Source organism: Petaurus breviceps, unplaced genomic scaffold, assembly GCF_028583685.1.
Source record: "Petaurus breviceps papuanus isolate PSGF00001 unplaced genomic scaffold, PetGlider_PUasm1.0 90740, whole genome shotgun sequence".
Classification (NCBI taxonomy): domain Eukaryota; kingdom Metazoa; phylum Chordata; class Mammalia; order Diprotodontia; family Petauridae; genus Petaurus; species Petaurus breviceps.
In genome coordinates this window covers 5537829-5558905 of record NW_027187330.1, presented here as the reverse complement: position 1 = coordinate 5558905, position 21077 = coordinate 5537829, and the positions used below count along the sequence as shown (strand labels likewise).

The following is a 21077-nucleotide window of genomic DNA, read 5'->3' as shown; positions in this document are numbered from 1 at the left end:
GAGTGGGAGAGGCAGGCGGGAGGGAAAGAATTTTGAACTCAATTTTTTTTAATGTTAAAAAATTTACACATAATTGAGAAAAAAGTGTTATCTTAAGACCAAGCACAGATCCCTGGAGTTCTCCTCTGAAGGAAGCAGTCTGCTAGAACTGACTAGTACTGCTTGTGAGAGCCTTTTGTGAGATTTTCATTTACACCTCAAAAAATTGGAAAATGCTACAAATCTAGATTTGATTTATGGTTTTGTTTATTGCCTAGACTTTAAAAAGTAACAAAAAACAATCTTTTGAAAAGTGCTATGCATACTTTTTTTCCCCTCAGAGATTTGGTTGTTAAATACTAAAATGCCCTAACTGGAGTCCTTCTGACATGTTGACTTTGAATTATTAACAAATACTCTTTGATCATCAAATCAGTTCTAAATTTATCTAGTTACATTATCAGGTAGTTTACATCTCTCCTCCACAAGAACAATATGAGACACTTTATCAAAATCTTTGCTAAAATTTAGATAGCCCTTATTCACAGCATTTCATCCTCATTAACTAGTTTAGTAATCCTGTCAAAAAAGGAAATGAACTTGTTCCGGTATGACCTGTTGTTGATAAAGCCATGCTGAGGTCATTGCTATACTTAATAAATATTCATTATCCAGATCTTTAATAATCCATTCTAGAATTTTTCCAAGAATCAAAGTCAAGTTTCTTGCTTGACAGTTGGCAGACTGTACTTTGCTTTCTTGAAAATTGGGACATTTGTCCCTCTCTGGTTATAACGTATCTCTCCTATTTTTCATGATCTTTGAGATATCACTGACAGTGACTCAGCCATAGCACCTAAGGATGTGGTTTATCTGTGTCAAGTGGCTTGAAGTCATTTAAGATGGCCAGGTGCCCTCTTACTTATCTTGAGAATCAACTCAATGTTAGTAATTTCTGCAAACATCATCCTCCTTGGCAAAGAGAAGCAAAATAAAAACCAAGCAGCACCGTTTTCTTTTATTGATCCCTAACCATCCCAATTAAAAGTACTGTCCCTTCTTTGATCTTCCTTTTCTTCCAGTAGAGCTTTAAACCCCTTCCCTTTTTTATTCTTAATTTCTTCCAACACCCTCAGATTATTCTGAGCTTTAGCACTGCTGGAACTGTTTTTACAGGAGCATTACATGCTCTTATATTCATTCTATTACCTGCGGTGGCTCCCATCTTTTGTACATTTCTTCTTAAAATAAGTTTGCTGGTGAATTAATAATAATAGCAGAAATATTTATATAGTGCTTATATTTTGAAAAGTGCTTTTTAGGGGGCAGCCAGGTAGCACTGCGAGTAAGAGCACCGGCTCCAGTGTTGAGAAGACCTGGAGATCAAATCCCGGGCTCAGACACTTAGCACTCACCCAGAAACACCTGGCTGTGTAACCTTGAGCAAGTTACTTAACCCCAATTGCTTAGGGGTGGCCAGGTGGCTCAGCGAGTAAGAGCACCGGCTCCAGTGTCGGGATGACCTGGATCAAATCCAGGCTCAGATACTCAGCACCACACCCAGAAATAACTGGCCATGTAACCTTGAGCAAGTTACTTAACCCCTATTGCTTTAAAAAAAAAAAGTGCTTTTTGTATGTTAGATCCTTTGATCCTTATACCTGTGAGGTGGGTGCTATTATCCCACTTTTACAAATGAGGAAACTGAGGGTAAGAAAGGTTAAGTGGCTTTCCCAGGGTTACAAAGCTGGTAAGTGGATGAAGTCAGATTTCAACTTGGGTCTTCCTGTGACTCCAAATCCAACTCTCAACTCCCAATTTTCCCCTCATAAGCACTGTACTTTTTTTGTGTGTCTTCAGAATTCATTCTTGAGCATTTTCAATGCTTCCTAGGTATTTTTCCTTTCCAGAACTTTAATCCATGGTATCCAAACCAATCTTTCCTTTGAACCCTTTGAAATCTGCTTTCTCAAAATCTAGATGGTCTCTGAGGTTCTGTGGGGTCCTAAGCAAGGTATATATTTAAATAGGTGCTTTAAGATGCTTGTTAATTGATCAATCCTATACTTCATAGAACTACAAATGGTACTATTCTGTAGAAATCAAATAATGTAGGTGTCTACCATAGAATCTTTAAGTTTTTTATAACATCAGTATTATCAAATCAAATATTTACTGAGTTATGTGCAAGGAGACAATGGTGAGGTCTTGTAAGGGGATAAAAGAAATACGGGACTTGGCATTCATTCTCAAGGACCTTATGGTCTTGTGAAAGGTTAAAATAGAAGATTTAATTTATAGTCATAAAAGAGATACCCAGATATCATGCTATCTAAATTGTCACTTAAATTTACAAAAATTTAAAAAAGAGTGAACTGCACACTCTCATTCCTTCTCTAGGGGATAACTGATTATTAGGAGTACAAAGTGTTTTACTTTTGACTTTATTTCAGGGTTCTTTTCACATACATGATCACCATTGTATATATTGTTTATTGACTATTGATCATTTATATATCCCGGTTCTATTCACTTTATTGCATTAGTTCCATGACATTTTTTCCTTGTTTCCCACAGATTTGTAGTTTCTTAATGATACAATGCTATCCCATTGTATTTGTTTACCACAATTTGTTCATTCACTCTCTAATCAATGCCCATTTTGTTCTGGTTCTTTGCTACTGCAATGAGTGTCCTTAGTGAATAAATATTTTGGAATATATGGAATCTTTTTGTCATCTTTGCATAAATGTCCAGTAGTGGGATTAAGGATCTCATGTGAACAAGAAGGTTGGAAAAGAGTATCACTATGGAGAACCTTAACTCTAGAAGATTACCTAATCTCACCGCTCCTACATAGTTTTCCATCGAGAATCAGACCCTGCCTGACCTATCTTTCTACTTACTTCCCAGCACAAGATGATAGATTTAGAGCTGAAAGGGGCCTCAGAGGTCATCTAGACCAAATTCTCATTTGGAAACTGAGATACAGAGAGCTTCACCCAAGGTCACATAGTTAATAGCTGTTAGAACTGGAATTAGAGAAGTTAGGTCCTCTGATTCCAATGTGCATTCAGTTTTGTTCAGACTTGTCTTCTGACCATCCCCCAAGCAAGTCACATTTATTTGGTCTCCTAGTATTATTTTTCATGTTCCTCCTCATCCCAAAGGTCTTTCCCTCAGTCTATTCAACCATTCCCCTCCATCTTCTTTTCTTGGTGGGAGAGGTTGGTGGTAGTGGAGGTGACTGAGGTTGAGTGGCTCGCCCAGTCACACAGCTAGTAAGTGTCTGAGGCCAGGTCTGAACTCAGATTTTCCTGACTCCAGGACTGGTTCTCTATTCACTGCACTACCAAGCTGCTCCTTCCCCTCCATTTTCAAGACTCATATTGAATTGCATCTTCTCTGTCATTTTTCCTGATCACTCTGGCATTTGCTGACCCCTCTCCCCTCTGAATGCTTCCAGAATGTCATCTACATCACATTATTCAGCAGAGTTTTGTGTGTCAGTGCAAACTTACTATACAAGTTTCTTAAGGGCAGGAGCCATGTCTTCTATTTCCATGTTTTCAACAACATCTAATACTAATGCTAAGCACACAGTTGCTTTAGATTGTTTTTTGGACAGAACCTGATTTCATTGTTCTTGGGAACTGAGGTGGGGGAGGAAAGTGCTTTTGCAGTTCAGACTGACAATGGCTCAGTGATTTATGGTGAGTTGCCTGGGGACCCTGAGAATTATTGAGGTCATACAGCCAGTTTCTAGCAGAGGTTGGGCTTGAAACCAAATCTTTATGCCTCCAAGTTGGGATAAGATGCTTGCTCTCATCTGTGTACTAAGAAGTTAGTACACAGATGTATTCCATAAATTCTTACTGATTTTCCACTGTCTATCTTCAGACAATTGCTAACTGAAAGTTTGTGTCTCCAGGACCCCTATAAGAATCTCAAAATTACCTGTTTCTCCAAAAGGCTCTTACCCTATGATAAATCATTATGCTTTCTGCCCTCTCCAGAGACTTTTCCTTCTCTACCAGTCTCAAGATAGCAGCTGGAGCAAGCATGTGTCATTTGCCAATTTTAGCTTTCAGTGGAAGAACTGGTCCCAGGCAGCACTCTTAATGAAAAATGAATGAAAGGGTGAACTCTTATTATATTGGCTACTGTAGTCTCTGAGCCATAACATTTCATTCTTCAACAAAGGTCACTCCGATGCAAGGAGGCCACCAGTCTGCCTTCCACTGATCTCATCCAGCTGCCTTTGGAGCTGCCCCCAGGTAGCAGCTGTTCAAGACGCCTTTGATGTGGGCTGAGCTGGGGAATGAGAAGAGAGCTTCTTAGGAGTTACACAAATACTGAATATGCAAAGCAGGATGCTAAGCCAGTAAAGTTCACTAAGATAAATTCTGCACAATTATTCTATCAAGCAAAATTTGGAGAGGAAGAGAAAGTGAAGTTTTTTTTTGTTTGTTTGGGGGTTTTTTGCATTGCAAATCCATAGTCATAGGATTTGCTGAATCAATAACAAAGGGGAGCCAGAGAACCTGGCCAAGTGGAAAGATTAAAAGGCCATGGGTTCCATTAAATTCAATAAACATTTATTAATTAAGCAGCTGCTACTTGACAGTCACTGTGCTAGGTCTATGAGGCATACAAAGACAAAAAATGAAAGTCCCTATCTTCATGTGGCTTCCATTCTGCACAAGAGTAACCACTTGCATATAAATATGTATGTATGCCTAAATATACACAAAATAAATGCAAAGTGATAAAAGGTAGTGGGGGAATCATGAAAAGCCTTTTATAAAAGGTGACACTTTAAGAAAGCAAGGGATTCCAAAACATGGGGAAAGAAGGAAAGCATTCTAGACATGAGACACAGTCTGTGTAAAGGCATGTAGATGGGATGTGGAATATTGTGTACAGAAAACAAAAACAAGTGGACAACTTGGCTACATGTGAAAATCATTATAAAAGCCTGTTTTTTAAAATTTTCCCTAAGACAAAAGTCAGACATTGAACATTTTGAGAATGGAAGTGACAAGATGTACTTTAGAAAATCCTCCTGTTAGTTGTGTGAGGGATGATGGGCTGAAGTAAGGAGAGACTAGATACAGAAAGACCAATGAGAGAGCTATTGTAATAGGCCAGAGAAGAAATGATAAAGGCTAAGATGGTAGACATAGAAGTAGAGAGAAGGGATGCAAAAGACGTGTAAATGTGAAATCAGCAAATGGGAAGCAACATGGTAGAACTTTCCTGGGCCTCAGTTTCCTCATCTGTAAAATATGAAAGTCAGAGTAAATGGCTTCTAAGGGCCCTTCCAATTCTACATTTATGATCCTATGAAGCCTTGACTACTGACTGATATGGACAGTGTGGGAGAAGGGAAGAGTTGAAAATGAGTTGTGAACCTGGATGACTTAGAAGGATGATCATGTTATGGATGGCGACAGGAGAGACTGGAGGAGGGGGTGGCTTTAGTGGCAGAAGACAAGAGTTCTATTTTGGGCATGTTGAGTTTGATGTCTGTGGGACAACCAAGTGATGTTGATGTGGAACTTAAGTCACAAAGTGAGTCAGCTGGATGTGTACATCTGGATGTAACCTTCATAGAGATGACTGAATCTTTTGGAGATGAGGAATGAAAGGAAGTGTCCAGGCAAGATAGGAAGTCACATAGGTAGGAAAATGACCCAAAAAGAATACTGCCACAAAAACCTGAGGAGAAGAGAGATTAACCAAGAGAAAGTAGTTGTTGGTATTGTCATATACTCCAGATTGGTCAAGGATGAGGACTCAGGAAAGACCATTGGATTTAATAATTGAGAAATCACTGGGTGGGCAGCCAGGTAGCACAAGGAGTAAGAGCACTGGCCCCAGTGTCGGGATAACCTGGGGATCAAATCCAGGCTCAGACACTTAGCACCCACCCATAAACACCTGGCCGTGTAACCTTGAGCAAGTTACTTAACCCCAATTGCTTAAAAAAAAATCACTGGGAAAAGGACAATTTTAATTGAATGGTTTGATTGGAAGCTTGATTGCAGGGGTTTGAGGGATGAGTGAGGTGAGGAAGTAGAACCCAGCTTTTCTAGGAGTTTGGCTGTGAAGGAAATAAAGGAAAACAAGGACGGTGGTTTAAAAGGAACATCCAAATGTTTGTAGGTGGCAGGGAAGGAGCCAGTAGAGACTGAAGATTAAAGGCAGGGCTGGGGGGTGGGGAGAGAGTTGAATGTGGCAAACCTGAGAAATGGAATTAAGGGCACAAGTAGGAGACTATGCTGAGAGGAAGGGATGCTTTATGGGCATGGGGAGTAGTCAGTGGAAAGCCACAGAGATGGGAAGAGCACCATGCACAAGGAACATTAAGGTCAATTTAAGTGGCCAGAAGGAGTGGTAAGAAGACTGTGTAATAAGGCCAGAATGGTCGATTGGGGTCAGATTATGGGGGCCAAATTCCAAAGAGAGGAATATTTTAGTCTTTTAGTTAATATTTAGTCCTGGAGGTAAAAAGAGCCTATGGAGTTTGAGTAACATGATCAGACCTGCACTTGAAGAAAATAATTTTGCCTGGAGGATGGATTAGAGAAAATGAGGCAGGTAGGTCAAAAAAGAGGCCATTTCAATATAGTGGTTGTTCAGGTGAGATGTGATGAAGGCTTGAACTAGAGTAGCAGCCCATAGGCAGAGAAGGTATAGATGCAAGAACTGTTGTGGAAGTGGAAACAAGGAAAGTGGACAACTATGTAGGGAGGGTGTGAAGTTGAACTATAGGATAATAATTACACTCCTCTCAGGAGTAGTATCTGTATTCTGGGCCTGAGTTCAGAGCTGATTTGATTATCATCTCCCAAGCAGAAAAAAGTTGAAGGAGGCTGGGAAACCATCTTTGGTCTTGTGCTAGGTCTGGCTCCCTGGCAAAGGGGTAGGAATGGGGGAAAGCTGAAGCACAGGTCTTAAGGTGGAAAACTGGACAGACTGAGCATATGTGATAACTCATCACCAAAATGCTGGGAAGTAGCTTCCACAGGTTACCATATGGAATATTTCAACACAACAGCTGACTGCTCTGAAGTAAGATAAGGCAAAAATCATCATAAATATATCTTCTAACAAATTCAAGGACAGAGCAAAAATAATTTTCTGGATATCAAAAGCAAATCTACAATTCATTTTACACAAATGTCTCAATACATACCAGAACAGGAGCTATTCGAATCTTATAAGCCCTAGCCTAAGGAACCCTTGGAAGGGACAATGAGAATTCCTACCCCATGTGTCTCCTCTACTTACAAACAGAAAGGAATTGTATCTCAACTATTAGTATTAGTTTCAACTATATCTCAATTATAGAATTAGTTGTATTACAGGACTGAAGCCTTCAATGATCTATTTCTTATGCTGGTGGTTGTTTAGTCTTCAAAATCAACAAGTGACACTTTCAGATTTAAGACCAAACACAAACAGAAACAGGCTTCGATAAGGTTAACCTGAAAACTCAGGGCTATTCCTAACCTATTTTATCCTATTAGGCATTTCTGCTCAGGCCCTTTGACAGAGGTCTACAGACAGCTTGTCTGATTATTTTTTTTTTTAAATCCCTCCTCCCTCAAATCCTCTCCTAGGACTATTGTATGAAGCTCAGAAAAATCAGTTAGTGAAGCAATCCCTCAGATAAATGATGGAAAGAGGATCCAGGACAGAAGGGCTTCGATGGAAACCCTTTTTTTAGTCCGTCTGTTTGACAAGTAATTCTTTTTCTTTTTAATGTTTCTTCAGTGATCAAGCAGAACACTCTTACACAATATCTGAGGTGACAAACCCATACAAAACTATATACCAAGATCCAGCCCTCCCCACAATGCACATGGCACCCTCCTTAAACTTTAATCAAGAAATAAAAGTAGCAGTAACAATGTGATCAGAATGTCTTTATTGTCTTCCTATAAAAATCATGTAAACATCAGCATACAGACACCTCCTCCCATTCTCAAAATAAGAATGATGATGATGATGATGATGCATTAAGCAGGAATTTAGAAGAAACTGTCAGGAAAAGTCAGATGAATAAAAATGGTTACTATTTGGCAAACTTAGTCTTTATGGCTTGACAGATAAAGAAGTGTAGTTGTGGGAGAGCCAAGAAAACTCCAGCATTAGGGTAGATGACACCAAATTTTTTAATGTGTGTGTGCAATTTTAGCTATTACTATTAATTGCTTCCTGTGATAACTAAAGTATAACACAAAATAATTCATCTTGCTAGCACAATGCCTGGCATGTAGTAGGCGCTAAATATATGTTTATTAACTATTGGCTACTGGTTTAAATTCCTGCCTTTCATCCTCAACCTTTTTCCTTCACTTAGCTGAAAGACAGAATGTGTATAATCAGTTTTGCTATAGGACAAAATTTTGATCACTTAAAACTGCCTCATTGTTTTGCCACAAAGATTTGAGATGGCTGATGGCATGTATGCTGGTAAATGTTAACAACCAGCTGAGAGGGAAGGAGGGTGAAGCAGACGTACATATGACATACTGTGAAGTTTAATCTGCGTTATTTTTTCTATTGGTTTTCTTAAGTCTAAACAATTAACAAAGCTCTGCTATGTAACATTTGCCAATTTCCAAGGTGCAAAATGCTCACACTGAAAATCTGACAACTGGCTCTCTGGATCAGTTAGAGGTGGCTCCAGCATACTGCCCCTACATGAGGCTACAGAGATTGCTAGGGAAAAGAGGGGGGAAAAGTAGGTGGGAATTAAGTGCATGTGAATTTTCCGCCAAAAAAGTAATATTGGTGAGATGTATATGGGTCATAGAGAGAATTCCTGTTAAAGTTCTTTTTCAAACCACCAATCTGGCATAGCTGTGCTGCTGACATCATCTCAATTGAAGAAGGGTTAGAAACACCCACTTTAAGATGTCTGAACCAATCCTACACACTCTCACTCATGAGTAATGAGCAATGCCAGGCACTTAGTAAAAAATGTAAATATAATTTATTTTTCTGCTTTTTACTCTTTCAAGGAAGATTAGGGTAGGAATTATACGATAGTCAAGTTTTCATTCAAATTTAACTTTCCTTCTCCCTCTGCTAACCCATGAGAACTTTCTCAGAACTATGTATGTGATATGTTGAAAAAATTCTGAATGGCTATAAAGTAAGACACCTTTTTATTTTCATTTATACAGGAAAAAAATCAGATACCATTAAATGACAATGAAAACCATTAACTTTAGTTCAAGTAGATAAGAGGATAATAAATATCTCACAGCAGAGATAGCAATTTTTCCTCCTCTGATTATTGAATACTCCAGTGAAAAGAGAAAACATTATTAGCTCGGGTACATTCTGGATGAAGAATAACAAAGGTCTCAGTAGTCTCAATCTGGTCTGAATAGCCCATAGGCCATTAAGAAAGAAATTGATCATCTAATGATGATTGCTCCCTCTACCTCTTTCCCATACAAAAATTATTTTTTAAAATTTCATGCCATCTGAATGTACCATTCTTATTACATCTGAGAAAAAGGAACTAGCTTGGAAAAAAGAGATGAAACTACTTATTTCCCTAGTTCAGCACCAAGAAGTGAGAATGAGGGCTACAGCTTTGGAAGACCATTACCTCTAGGAACCTTCACCTGGGTTTGTTAATTTCTACAGTATATTTTGTACTGACGCCCCTTTTGAACTGATTTGAAGAACAATTAACTATGATTACTTGGCCAAAGTTATAAGAGGGATGAAAGGAAAGGTGAAAGATACTAACAACAGGAAAAAAAAAAGTGAATTTCAAGCCCTTGGCTAAGTTAGGGTGAAAATGAATAGTATCTTTGGCTGTTATGATAAAAGCTAATGCCAATCATGTGTATCAACAAATGCAAAATGTCATCATATTGACAGCTAATATTAATTGGCTCCATGAAAATACTCCTCCAGGTGAAAGATCACAAAGGAGCAGAGTTCAGGAAAGTAGACACAGAACTGCCTGGCCAGGGAACAGGACCCAGAGTTGCCTCAGTGAGGAGTCTAATGACATTATAGCAAGGATCTGAAATCTTATGAAGAGAACTGGTTAAAATGTGTTAACTATATTACTGCTCCAAAAAAAAAAAAAAAAGATTAGTTATTATGTTGGGTATTTCTATGCAAACAAAAACAAATCCAGGTCTTAGTTAATGATCCAACTATTTCTAATAATATTTTTGGTCCACATTTGTGATTTCATCAGAATGTGAAACTCCTGATATGAAAATCTCCTGAATTGATTTAGATTAGGAACTCATCTGTAAATCTTAAAGTCTTAGAGAATTGCCTGGAAGGCCTAACAGGGTAAAGTTTGAACTATATCAGTACAACAAAATTCTAGTAGAGCAGGGTCCAGGCAGTCTTAAGGAAGCAGTCAAAGAAGGGAGAGCCCCAAACTGAGATCTTCCTGGTTCTGATCTGAGCTCTGCCACTAATTCGCTATATGATTTTCAGCAAAGCATATAAGCTCAACAGGTCTTGTCTCTTCACGTCTAAAGTGAGTGTTTAACTAAATCACAGCTGAGGTCCTTACTAGTTCTAACATTTGGGGTCCATAAATGCTTCTAAACAGAACTCGACCTGGATAACACTTCTACTAACTGACTACAAACCAGAGTTCTGACAGCCTGGTTATGTTCCAGAACTGCCTTGAAAACCTGGTCAAATTATTTTTCTGTTTAAATTGTAGATGTTAGAACAAGTCAGTAACAATCATTCTCCCCAATTTCCTGAAGAGTATATAGCCTTTCACCGGTGGTTTTCAGTTCTCTGTCCAACTAACTGTAGCTAAGAGATAAAGCCCAAGCCTAACAATTTTTTGTCATTCTAGTTTCATTCTTTTGTGGGCACAAATTAAACACACTGGAGTTCATACTGGTCTAACAAAGAAAATAAAAGTACTAGAGAAAGGTTAACTTTTTAAATGAATTGCCACTGAAAATCTGTTAACTATACACCCCCAAAATACCAGTGACTTCAATAAAGATAAATAAGCTTCTAGTCCCAGATCCCAGCTCTTGCACTTCCTCATCTACCACTGACTGCTCATATTGATCCTAGTTTTTTTTTTTAAACTTCAACGCTTCCAAATCTGTATTTGTTTCACACAGATCTCTTCCTTTTTTTTGTATTTTCCTCCATCTTTGTAGGATTTCAAAAATATTATAAAGTGAAATGTGTTTTAAGAAAAAAAGGATAAGTTAATATAGGTGGTGCTTCACCAGCAAAATGTTAAAACCATAATGATTTTATATTGAAGATGTATTTATGCCCAGGACATTTTTACTGTGCTACATGTGTGGAAATGTATATGTGTAATGTGTGCATCTATATCTATGTATATAAATGTATGTGTGTCTGTGTACACACATAACCTTTATTTTAAAAAACTTAAATAATGCAGCCACATTAATCCTTGAGTTTGAGTTGGAGGAGAAAGTATTATTTGTGAGCACAGTCAATAAAAAAACACCTACAAGGCTTTTAAACAGAACACCCAAGAATCGCTGGTACTCTCTTAGTTACAGAGGCAATTTGTGTGATTTATAGGCATCAAAAAAGAAAATCAAAGGATTCAGAATAATCTTTTACAGGTTTTCATAAGAAATCTGATGGACTGTGGAGCCTATAGAATATGGACAGAAATATGCTGATGAATAAGAAAAAAACAATAAAAAATTATACCTAACAATACTGACTCTAAATCAGGATGGAGGTGTTTTAAATGGACAACCTGAAAAATCCCATCTCTCCAAAATGAGACAGCATACTGGATTACAAATGCAAGATTATATACACAATTATATTAAGTTAAGCCAGTTCATATATTACACCCAGCAATTCAAACAGCATACTGGAGGAACAGGGGAAGTGGAGAAATAAAGGATCCACAATGACTGAGGAGTGCCATTCATTCCAATCCACGGAATCCTGTCCTTTTCCCACTGTGGTCGGTGGTATCTGCATAGGACTCAATGATATTGTAAATGAAAGGATAAAGCTTAACATCTGGTCCTGAGCTTGAACAGCTTTTGCATTCTTCATTGTAATACCGAAGCAGCAGCTTATAAATTTGCCCTAGAAAATAAAGTCAGACTATTTAACATAAAATAAAGGTGATAATGTACAGATAAAAACCTACAGAAGCACCCCCCCCCACCAGTTTTATGAAAATCTAAAGATCACATCCTACAATTTGGCTCTAAGAAATATGTCTTTTCACATGCCAGGAGAACAATCTTACATAAAACAAAATGTTTTAAAAACTCATTTGCCTTTATCTCAATCCTTCAATTGAACAGGTACACAAACACGAATACACAGCCTTTTCCTTGTGTGACAGTTAGATGCCGAGGGCAATAACACAGGCTGTCTGGCTGACTGACCATTCCCTAGTCATTCAGCTTCTGAATAATGTTAGAAAGCTTTTTAAGTTGACCTAAAAAAAAAACAACAACCAACCAACCAATCCATAAATAATGAGCATTTGGCTACACTCAATAAACATAACTCAGCTGATACCTACCTATCTAGATCTGGCTAATCTGCACCTTTTTTCTATTAGTTTTGACAAATGTGAAAGGGGGAATGAATGGTTCCATCATATTCAGGGCTTTTTACCAAGAATTAGCCATACTATGTTCATTCAATATATCATGGACATAGAGACAAAGACTCATACTTGTAAACTAAAATACTGTAAACAAAATCCCCAAACCAGAAATTTCACACCTCCTCTCGATTTGTCTCCCTTTTCCAAATAAATTCTTTCCCTTCCTGCCTGTCATGCCCATTCAGGTTTAGCAAACAGCTCTTTTAAACACAGAGGCAAGATTACCGTGTACTTACCAACTGTCTGTCCTCTTTCAGTAAGGAAGGTGTGCATGCTATAAATGTCTCTCATCAATTCTGAATCCCCAAAGGTAAAATACGCCACATCTCGTTCAGCTGCAGCCGCTGCCAGTATCTGTATTAAGGCTTAAGCATGGAGGAAATGATACTGATCATAAACCCACACTGTCACAACACACACCAAGGTACTTCTAACTTCTTTAAACCAGCTATGTTACAGTTAGTAAGCAACAACACTAGCCTAGATTAAAGCCTTACTATGCAAAGCACTTGAGGTTATGAATTGTGCTGAATGGGAAAAAAAATCTCAATGTTGTGATTCTTCACATATTTTCTTTAAGAACACAAAAGCTATGTAGTATGGTGATCACTGGACTTAGAATTTGAAGTCTGTCTTCTATATTTTTCAGCTGTGTGACCATGGGAAAGGGATTTAAACTGAGCCTCAGTTTTCTCATTTGTAAAATGGGGATTACTTCACTATAAAAATATACCTACCTCCTAGGGCTGTTGGGAAGATCAATTAAGATAACATATGTAAATCGTCTTGCAAATATTCAATGCTATGGCAAATGTCTTCTATCATTCATTAATAAGAATATTTCATAATACAAAGCAATAAATAAAAAGGTGCACTTTAGTTACACAGTCAAGAGGCTAAAACAACTGTCCTATTTTCAAAGCTTAAGTTATTCTCAAATATTTACTTTAAACTTAGCCATCGATCTTTATTGACAAGAACACTGGATTTTCAATGGATTTAATGAAGATATGTTCATTAAAGAAGTAAATCACTAAACTTGTAATGTATTCCCTTTTTTTAAAAAAAAGACAAAAAGCTTTTACTAATGACTTGATTATATTGCAAGCATTTTCCACTCACTCTCTCAAGATTAAGCCCTTTCTTGTGCCAAAGAAACCAATTAATCAAAAAATATTCAACAAAGGACCATGTCTGATAACATCTAGACTGGTTTTTTCCAGGTAGTCTCCCATCTTTCTGCTGTGAAGGAGGTAGCATATTTCATTATCTCTTCTCTTGAACTTTTACTGGCTTTTCCATTACTCAAATTTCAAGTTCTTTTAACTTGTTGTACGCATTGCAGAAATTGTTTTCTTGGTCCCACTTACTTTATTCTGCATCATGGTAAGTTTTCTAGACCAAACATCCTTTACAAAGTTAAACTCAAAAGAAGCATAATTAAAAGCCCTCCACTAAAGTCCTCCTCTGGCACCTTACTGTAGTGTGGAGATGACTCTAAGTTCCTGAAGACTGCCCAAAGAACACAAGTCCTGGCTACTGAAAGACTGTGAGCCTCTGCTAGCCAAGTACTTGCTTAGATAATTTCAAAGAAGTTTTATTATCAACAGACTAAAAGGAAAGGGATAAGCTTTTTCAGCTATAGCAATTTACTAAGACCATCAGCTAATATCAACTGTGTCAAAAGAGGAAGCATCTACTCCAATAAAATCACTGATTCCTGAAGTAATGAAGTAATTTAAAACATTAAACATGTTTACATGTTGTCATGCTAGATACATCCTTTGTCCTCAGGAAAGGGAAAAGAAATTTATACTGCAACTATGATAAATATGTAATAGTTAAAATATCTTTTGAAAAACAAACTTAGAAACAGAATATAATTCAATACACACCAGGTCAAGAAAGGAACCTTTGACATTTCATTATGATCACAATTCCAAATACTTTTAAAGGATGTGGTAAATTTCATCAATTAACATTTCTCAAGTATCTGCAATGTGCTGGGTGCCATAACTGGAATTCATTAATCTCATAAGTGTTGGAGTAATTTATCTCAAGAGAGATGATGTTTTAATTAAAACTACTTAACCAACTTATCTATTAAAGCTTCAGTAAACCCATTTTTAAAGGTGCCAAATTAAGCTAATCTCCATACCAAAACTGAACCTAATGAATCTCCATCGTCTGCAAACATGGCATATTATTTATTACCTTTTAGTTGGAATGTGAAAATCTGACAAAATATATGTTATTAATAAACAAAAGACCTTTACAGATCCAGCTCCCCAAATGAGAGACAATTTTGAATTTCCAATTTTATAGGACCAGAGATTTAAAGCTGGGTGGGAATTTAGCCATCATCACCCCTTCCTTCTTCCTTTTAAAAACATATAAGCAAACTAAGTCATAGAGAGAAGTGACTTGCCCAAGATCACACAGCTGAGAGTGACCCCAAATACTCTACCTTCAAAATTATGATCTTTTCCACTGTGTATATCATGTGGATTCTCAATGTGCCATTCAGGAAAATAAGGGACTATCAAAAATGATCTAAGTAAGTAAGACTAACTGCAGTCCGGTATCCAGCTAAAGCTCTAACAATAATAAGAACTTGCATTTATGGGGGCGCCTAGGTGGCGCAGCGAGTAAAGCACTGGGCCTGGAGTCAGGAGGACCCGAGTTTGGTTCCACCCTCAGACACTTCACACACACACACACACACACACTAGCCATGTAACCTTGGGCAAGTTACTTAACCCCAATTGCCCTCCAAAAAAAAAAAAGAACTTACATTTATATAGCACGCACACCTATTACAAAGTGCTTTTATACAGCATTTCATCGGAGCCTTACAACTACCTTACAAGGCAGTTTAGTGAATTAAAGTGCTGGATGTGGAGGCAGAAACACCCAGTTCAAATCTTAACAGCCACTTACTATTTGACCCTAGAAAGTTATTTAAGGTCTCTCAGTCTCAGTTCCCTCATCTGTAAAATGGGGTTAATACTAGCACATACTTCAGAGTTGTGAGGATCAAATGATAAATGTAGGACACTCTCTTAAGTCTTAAAAGTGCTATATAAATGTCAGCTAAAGTTAATCCAAGTATTATTCTTACTTTACAAAGGAATAAATGAGGTTTATACTAACAATTCATCTTTATATATTACTTTAAGGTTTATAAAGAGCTTGCCTCAGTGTCTGAGATGTCTGGTGCAAGTATTGTTATCTGTATTTTGTTTTACAGATGAGGAAAGTGAGGCTCAAAGAGATTATGTGACTTGCTCACACAGCAATGACACGCCAGAGCTATGATTCAGACTAAGGTGTTCTAATGTCAAACTCAGTACATTCTGCATTAGGCCTCAACACAAAACAAACTCAAAGACAGCTCTGCATTGTGGGGCCTCATAGAAACACAACTCAATGGTAACTGAGCTGGCTGGGGTACTGGGAGTGTGTGTGTGTGTGTGTGTGTGTGTGTGTGTGTGTGTGTGTGTAAAGACAATTAATCCACTGACATACGTACACTCCAAACATATTCAAACTCTCCCATTAGCCATTTTCCAGCCTGAAAACAATAATTTTACTCCTCTGAATGTATAAAAAATATAAATATTAAAATGATGAGATTTTCAAAAGAAAAAATGACTATTCCAAAAATTTAATAATAATAATAATGGTTAAAAGGATATTTTAAAATATAATAATGTCCCTCAGACTTTCAATACCTATAAAACCCCCAATCCCCCCAATTCTAGAGAACTGTGCCTGGACATTTAAATGAACTCTTCTGCGGCTCTAGTTGGGAATGAGAACAGATCCACAATATAACAAGGTGCTTGTGGTGTGTGGACTGTGTCCAAGAAATGATATAAAAGTGTCAGATTCTGACTCCAAGCATGTCTAAATGCCAAAGGAATTATTTAATTTAAACTGTAGGGAGTTGGGTTTTAATTTTCTTCTTGGCAGAAATTTTGAGCTGTAAAAACAAAACAAAAAACAAGCATACACGACTAATAAAAAACAACTTGATCTTTTGCAATGCATGCAGTCAAAGAAGAATGAAACAATACAGGGAGGAAAATCAAAACAAGACCGTGCTTTAGAAATATCAGCATGTCACTGTAACTAAAACAGAAAGTAAACTCTACTATTCACTAGAGTAGTTTTATAATGTATGATTACTTCAATGATTCATAGGCATGCTGCCAGGGTTGTAGTCTAAGTAAAAAAAAAAAAAAAACATAAGACTCTTAAAAGTTCCCAAAGATTGGTTTCTAGCTTAGTCTTTTCTCAGATCGAACCTTCTGTAACCTCTCTAACATGTCCAGGACTGATGTGGATGCATTACCTGAAGGTGAGATCTATAGACAGACAGATGCATACAAAGATATATACATAAATACATGCATATGAGAGAGAGAAAAAGGAAGAGTATAAAAAATCTCTCTCTGTTCCACGATCCTATACTATCTTTAATCTCCTTCCTTTTTGACTATTCCTTCTTTTTAATTCCACTTTTATTCTTCCTATTAATTATTTTCAGGTGCCTCTCAAGGCTCAGTCAAGCCTCAATTCTCCACACTTCTTTTCTTTGTACATTCACTTTACTGGACAAATTATTCTCTCTTACAACTTCAACTCCAACTCCCATCTCTATGACAGTGACTCCCAAATCTAGACCCTCAGATCCCATCTAAGAACTAGGTTACATACTGCAAACTATCTAGGATATTGCAACATGGATGTCTCATAATTACTATAAACTTAAAATGTTTAAAATTAAGCTCAATTTCTCTGGTGAGACAAATGTCACTGTCCCATGAACATTTGATGCTAATTTCCCACGACTCTGCTTTGGCTTGCTGTGGTACCCTCCCTCTCCAATGTTCCTGCTCCTTCTAGTCTACCTTCAATGCCCACCTCAACTCTTACCTTCTCCACAAAGACTTATCTGATGTCAATAACCTATGATATCATGTCAATTCTACTCTATTCTACATAATTGGAACCTTGTTATCGAAGATCTCTAATTGTCATTACCATATATAAAACACACACACACACCATAGAGTATCTTGTTTATTATTTCATGTATATATCTGGCTTCATCAATTAGATTGGGCTACTTGTGAGCAGGGCTCGTGTCTTGCTACTATTTTTGTCTCCCACTCCCATTCCCACTTCCTGCTCCCATCCTCAGTCCTTTGTATGACGGACCAAAAATACCTAAAGCATGCTTTTTGTTTGAATAAAATAGACAAAAGATGTGACAATACTCGGAAGGGCTACACAAACATAAATTCTCTACCAAGGAAGAGTGGAAAGAAGCTGCATTTAGAATCAGGGCCCCAAATTTTAATCTGGGCTCTGTCACTTATGACTTGTGAAGTAGGGTAAGTCATTTTATCACTTAGGATCTCAGCTTACTCATCTATAAATTGAGAGGGATGGACTATTTGGCCTCCAATTTCTTTTCCAGTTCTAAAGCCTATAATAAGTAATTTTTGTCAGTTATTTCAGAATCCCCCAAATCCTTTTTAATCAGTCCTCTTCAACAACTTCTAGCCATGAGCTTCTTCCAATTCTAGAGTATTATACTCAGTTTTGCTGGGCAGGTGATTCTTGGTTTTAATCCTATCTCCTTTGATCTCAGGAATATCATATTCCAAGCCTTTCAATCCCTTAATGTTAGAAGCTGCTAAATCTTGTGTTATCCTGATTGCATTTCCGCAGTACCTGAATTGTTTCTTTCTGGCTACTTACAATATTTTCTCCTTGACCTGGGAACTTTAGAATTTGGCTACAATATCACTAGGAGTTTTTCTTTGGGGATCTCAGGATCTCTTTTAAAAGGTGATCAGTGGATTCTATTTCTATTTTTCCCTTTGGTTTTAGAATATCACAGAAATTTTCCTTGATATTTTTTTGAAAGATGATGTCTAAGCTCTTTTTTTGATCATGGTTTTCAGGTAGACCAATAATTTTTATATTATCTCTCCTGGATCTATTTTCCAGGTCAGTTGTTTTTTCCAATGAGATATTTCACGGTCTTCTATTTTTTCATTCTTTTGGTTCTGTTTTATAATTTCTTGACTTCTCATCAAGTCATTAGCTTTTTGCTCCATTCTAATTTTTAAGGAATTATTTTCTTCAGTGAGTTTTTGGACCTCCTTTTCCATTTGGCCAATTTTTTTCCCCCCTTAAGCAATTGGGGTTAAGAAACTTGCCCAAGGCTACACGGCCAGTTTTTTTGTGTGTGGCTGTTAAGTATCTAAGGCTGATCCCGGGTCCTCCCAACTCCAGGGACGGTGCTCTTACTCACTGTGCCACCTAGCCACCCCTGGCCAATTTTTTTTTAAAGGCATTCTTCTCCTCACAGGTTTTTTTGGACCTCTTTTGCCATTTGGGTTAGTCTATTTGTAAAGGTGTTATCTTCTTCAGCAATTTTTTGGGTCTCCTTTAGCAAACTATTTTCATGATTTTCTAAATTCTTCTTGAGTTCTTCTATGGCCTGTGACCATTCATGGATTCATGACCATTCATTCTTGGAGGCTTTGGGTGTAAGACCCTTGAACTTGCTGTCTTCCTCTGGATGTATGCTTTGATCTTTGTCACCAAGGACATAAGAAAATACCTTTGGGGGCATCTAGGTGGCACAGTGAATACAGCACCGGCCCTGGAGTCAGGAGGACCTGAGTTCAAATATAGCCTCAGACACTTAACACACTTACTAGCCATATGACTTTGGGCAAGTCACTTAACCCCAATTACCCTACAAAAAGCAAAAACAAAAAAAGTATCTTTTTAATCAAGAAAGTAAGCTTCTACAATCTTACTTTTTTTTCCCATTTGCTCATTTTCCCAGTCTTCTGAGCTTTTTGCTCTTTGTTAAGTGGAGGGTGTACTGCCCCAAGTTTCAGGGGTTGTGTGCAGCTGTTTTCAGAGATACCTGTAGGGACCTGTAAATTCTCAGTTCCTTCAAAGTGGCCTGATCAAAGATGAGGTGTTTACTCCTCTCCTGGCCTGCATTCTGGTTCGTGAGCAACCACAAGCACTCTTTTCTTCCCTGCAACTGTGAGGAGGATTCCCTCTCCACAGCCACCACCAGCTACACCACGATAGTGCTCCTCCTTATCCCAAGATCACCACCCAGGACTGTGACCCAGATCAGCCACTCAATCCTCCCACTATCTGTAGGCTAAGAGCTCTAGAAGCAGTAACCACTGCAGTCCTGGCTGCTGCTGCCCTGGGGCTGGGGCTACATGGAACACGCCCTTCTCTCACCCAGATGAGAGCTTTCCCACTGAGGTTTGAAATTATCTTTGGGGGCGGCTAGGTGGCGCAGTGAGTAGAGCACCAGTCCTGGAGTCAGGAGGGCCTGAGTTCAAATCCAGCCTCAGACACTTAACACTTACTAGCCATGTGACCTTGGGCAAGTCACTTAACCCCAACTGCCCTCCCAAAAAAAGCAAGAAAAAAAAGAAAATCAAGGACATATGATCAACCTATAAAATCCATCCTCCTCTACTTTCTCAAAGTCTTTCTGGTTTCACTTGCCATGTAATGCTTACAACACAGTAATCTGTATTTAGATTTGAGGAAATTGGATCATATATAAGGCAGGGGAGTAAACAAACTTTGAAAGTATTCAATTTTGTAATGCATTTGTGGTTTTCCAACAAACAGTTGAAAAATATTTTTGAACTCAAATAATTTTTATTATCTCTCTCCCTGGTTACTTATATTGTATTTGCCAAAAGGAATTCTGTAACTCTTGAGTCTACTACTTCCTATGATGAAAGGCTACTCAATGTGAACAAACCAAACCCAGGTTATACATTCTCTTCTTCAGTATGTAATTCACAATTGGGTTGTGTGTGATAAAGTCTGCAAGAACAACATGCCACCTTTCTCAGTAACCAAACTCTCCTACATCTTGACTCCTTATTTGAGAAGAATGATTGAAACTGGAGGAGCTAGTTTTGGTCGTTCTGTGTTTCTTTTAAAAAAAAATTGTGGCCTTCCATAAAAAATTATATTTTAATAAACTTCCAACCTTCATCCTGCTCCTCTAATTTAGAACTAAACTTTTTTTAAAACCTAGTTTTTAATTAATTTTCCCTAGTACCACAGGTAAAATAAATATTTGCTGATGTAAATGCATGCCTTGCACAAAAAGATATATACATGTTTTGAGCTATATTAACATGCAAAATACCAAACTGCCACCAAGCGGCACTAAATAAAATAGCTCAGTTCTGGGAAATCCCCTGATGCTGAAGAATCTGATATCTTTAATTGAAATGCTTAAAGGAAAGTAGCTTCCTTTGACCAGAACAATACTGAACATAAAGAATATGGTAGTACAGATTATGTAGTACATGAATAATTTTTTACAAATATCAAGGCACTCACAATCCCTAGGGAATAAAAATAGTCC

The 21077-nt window shown here is 37.6% G+C and overlaps 1 protein-coding gene across 2 annotated transcripts in view; it reads right to left on the bottom strand.

Moving 5' to 3' along the window:
• Positions 1 to 7898: 7898 nt before the first annotated feature.
• The window catches only part of PARG (poly(ADP-ribose) glycohydrolase), a 131055-nt gene continuing 117876 nt past the window's right edge, over positions 7899 to 21077 (bottom strand). For both annotated transcript variants that reach the window (XM_069067222.1, XM_069067223.1), the window contains exons 17-18: positions 12865 to 12993; positions 7899 to 12093 (exon numbers count right to left, since the gene is read on the bottom strand). In XM_069067222.1, the coding sequence (XP_068923323.1) occupies positions 11927 to 12093; positions 12865 to 12993 (296 nt within the window). In that variant the 3' untranslated portion in view covers positions 7899 to 11926. The remainder of the gene's footprint in view (positions 12094 to 12864; positions 12994 to 21077) is intronic.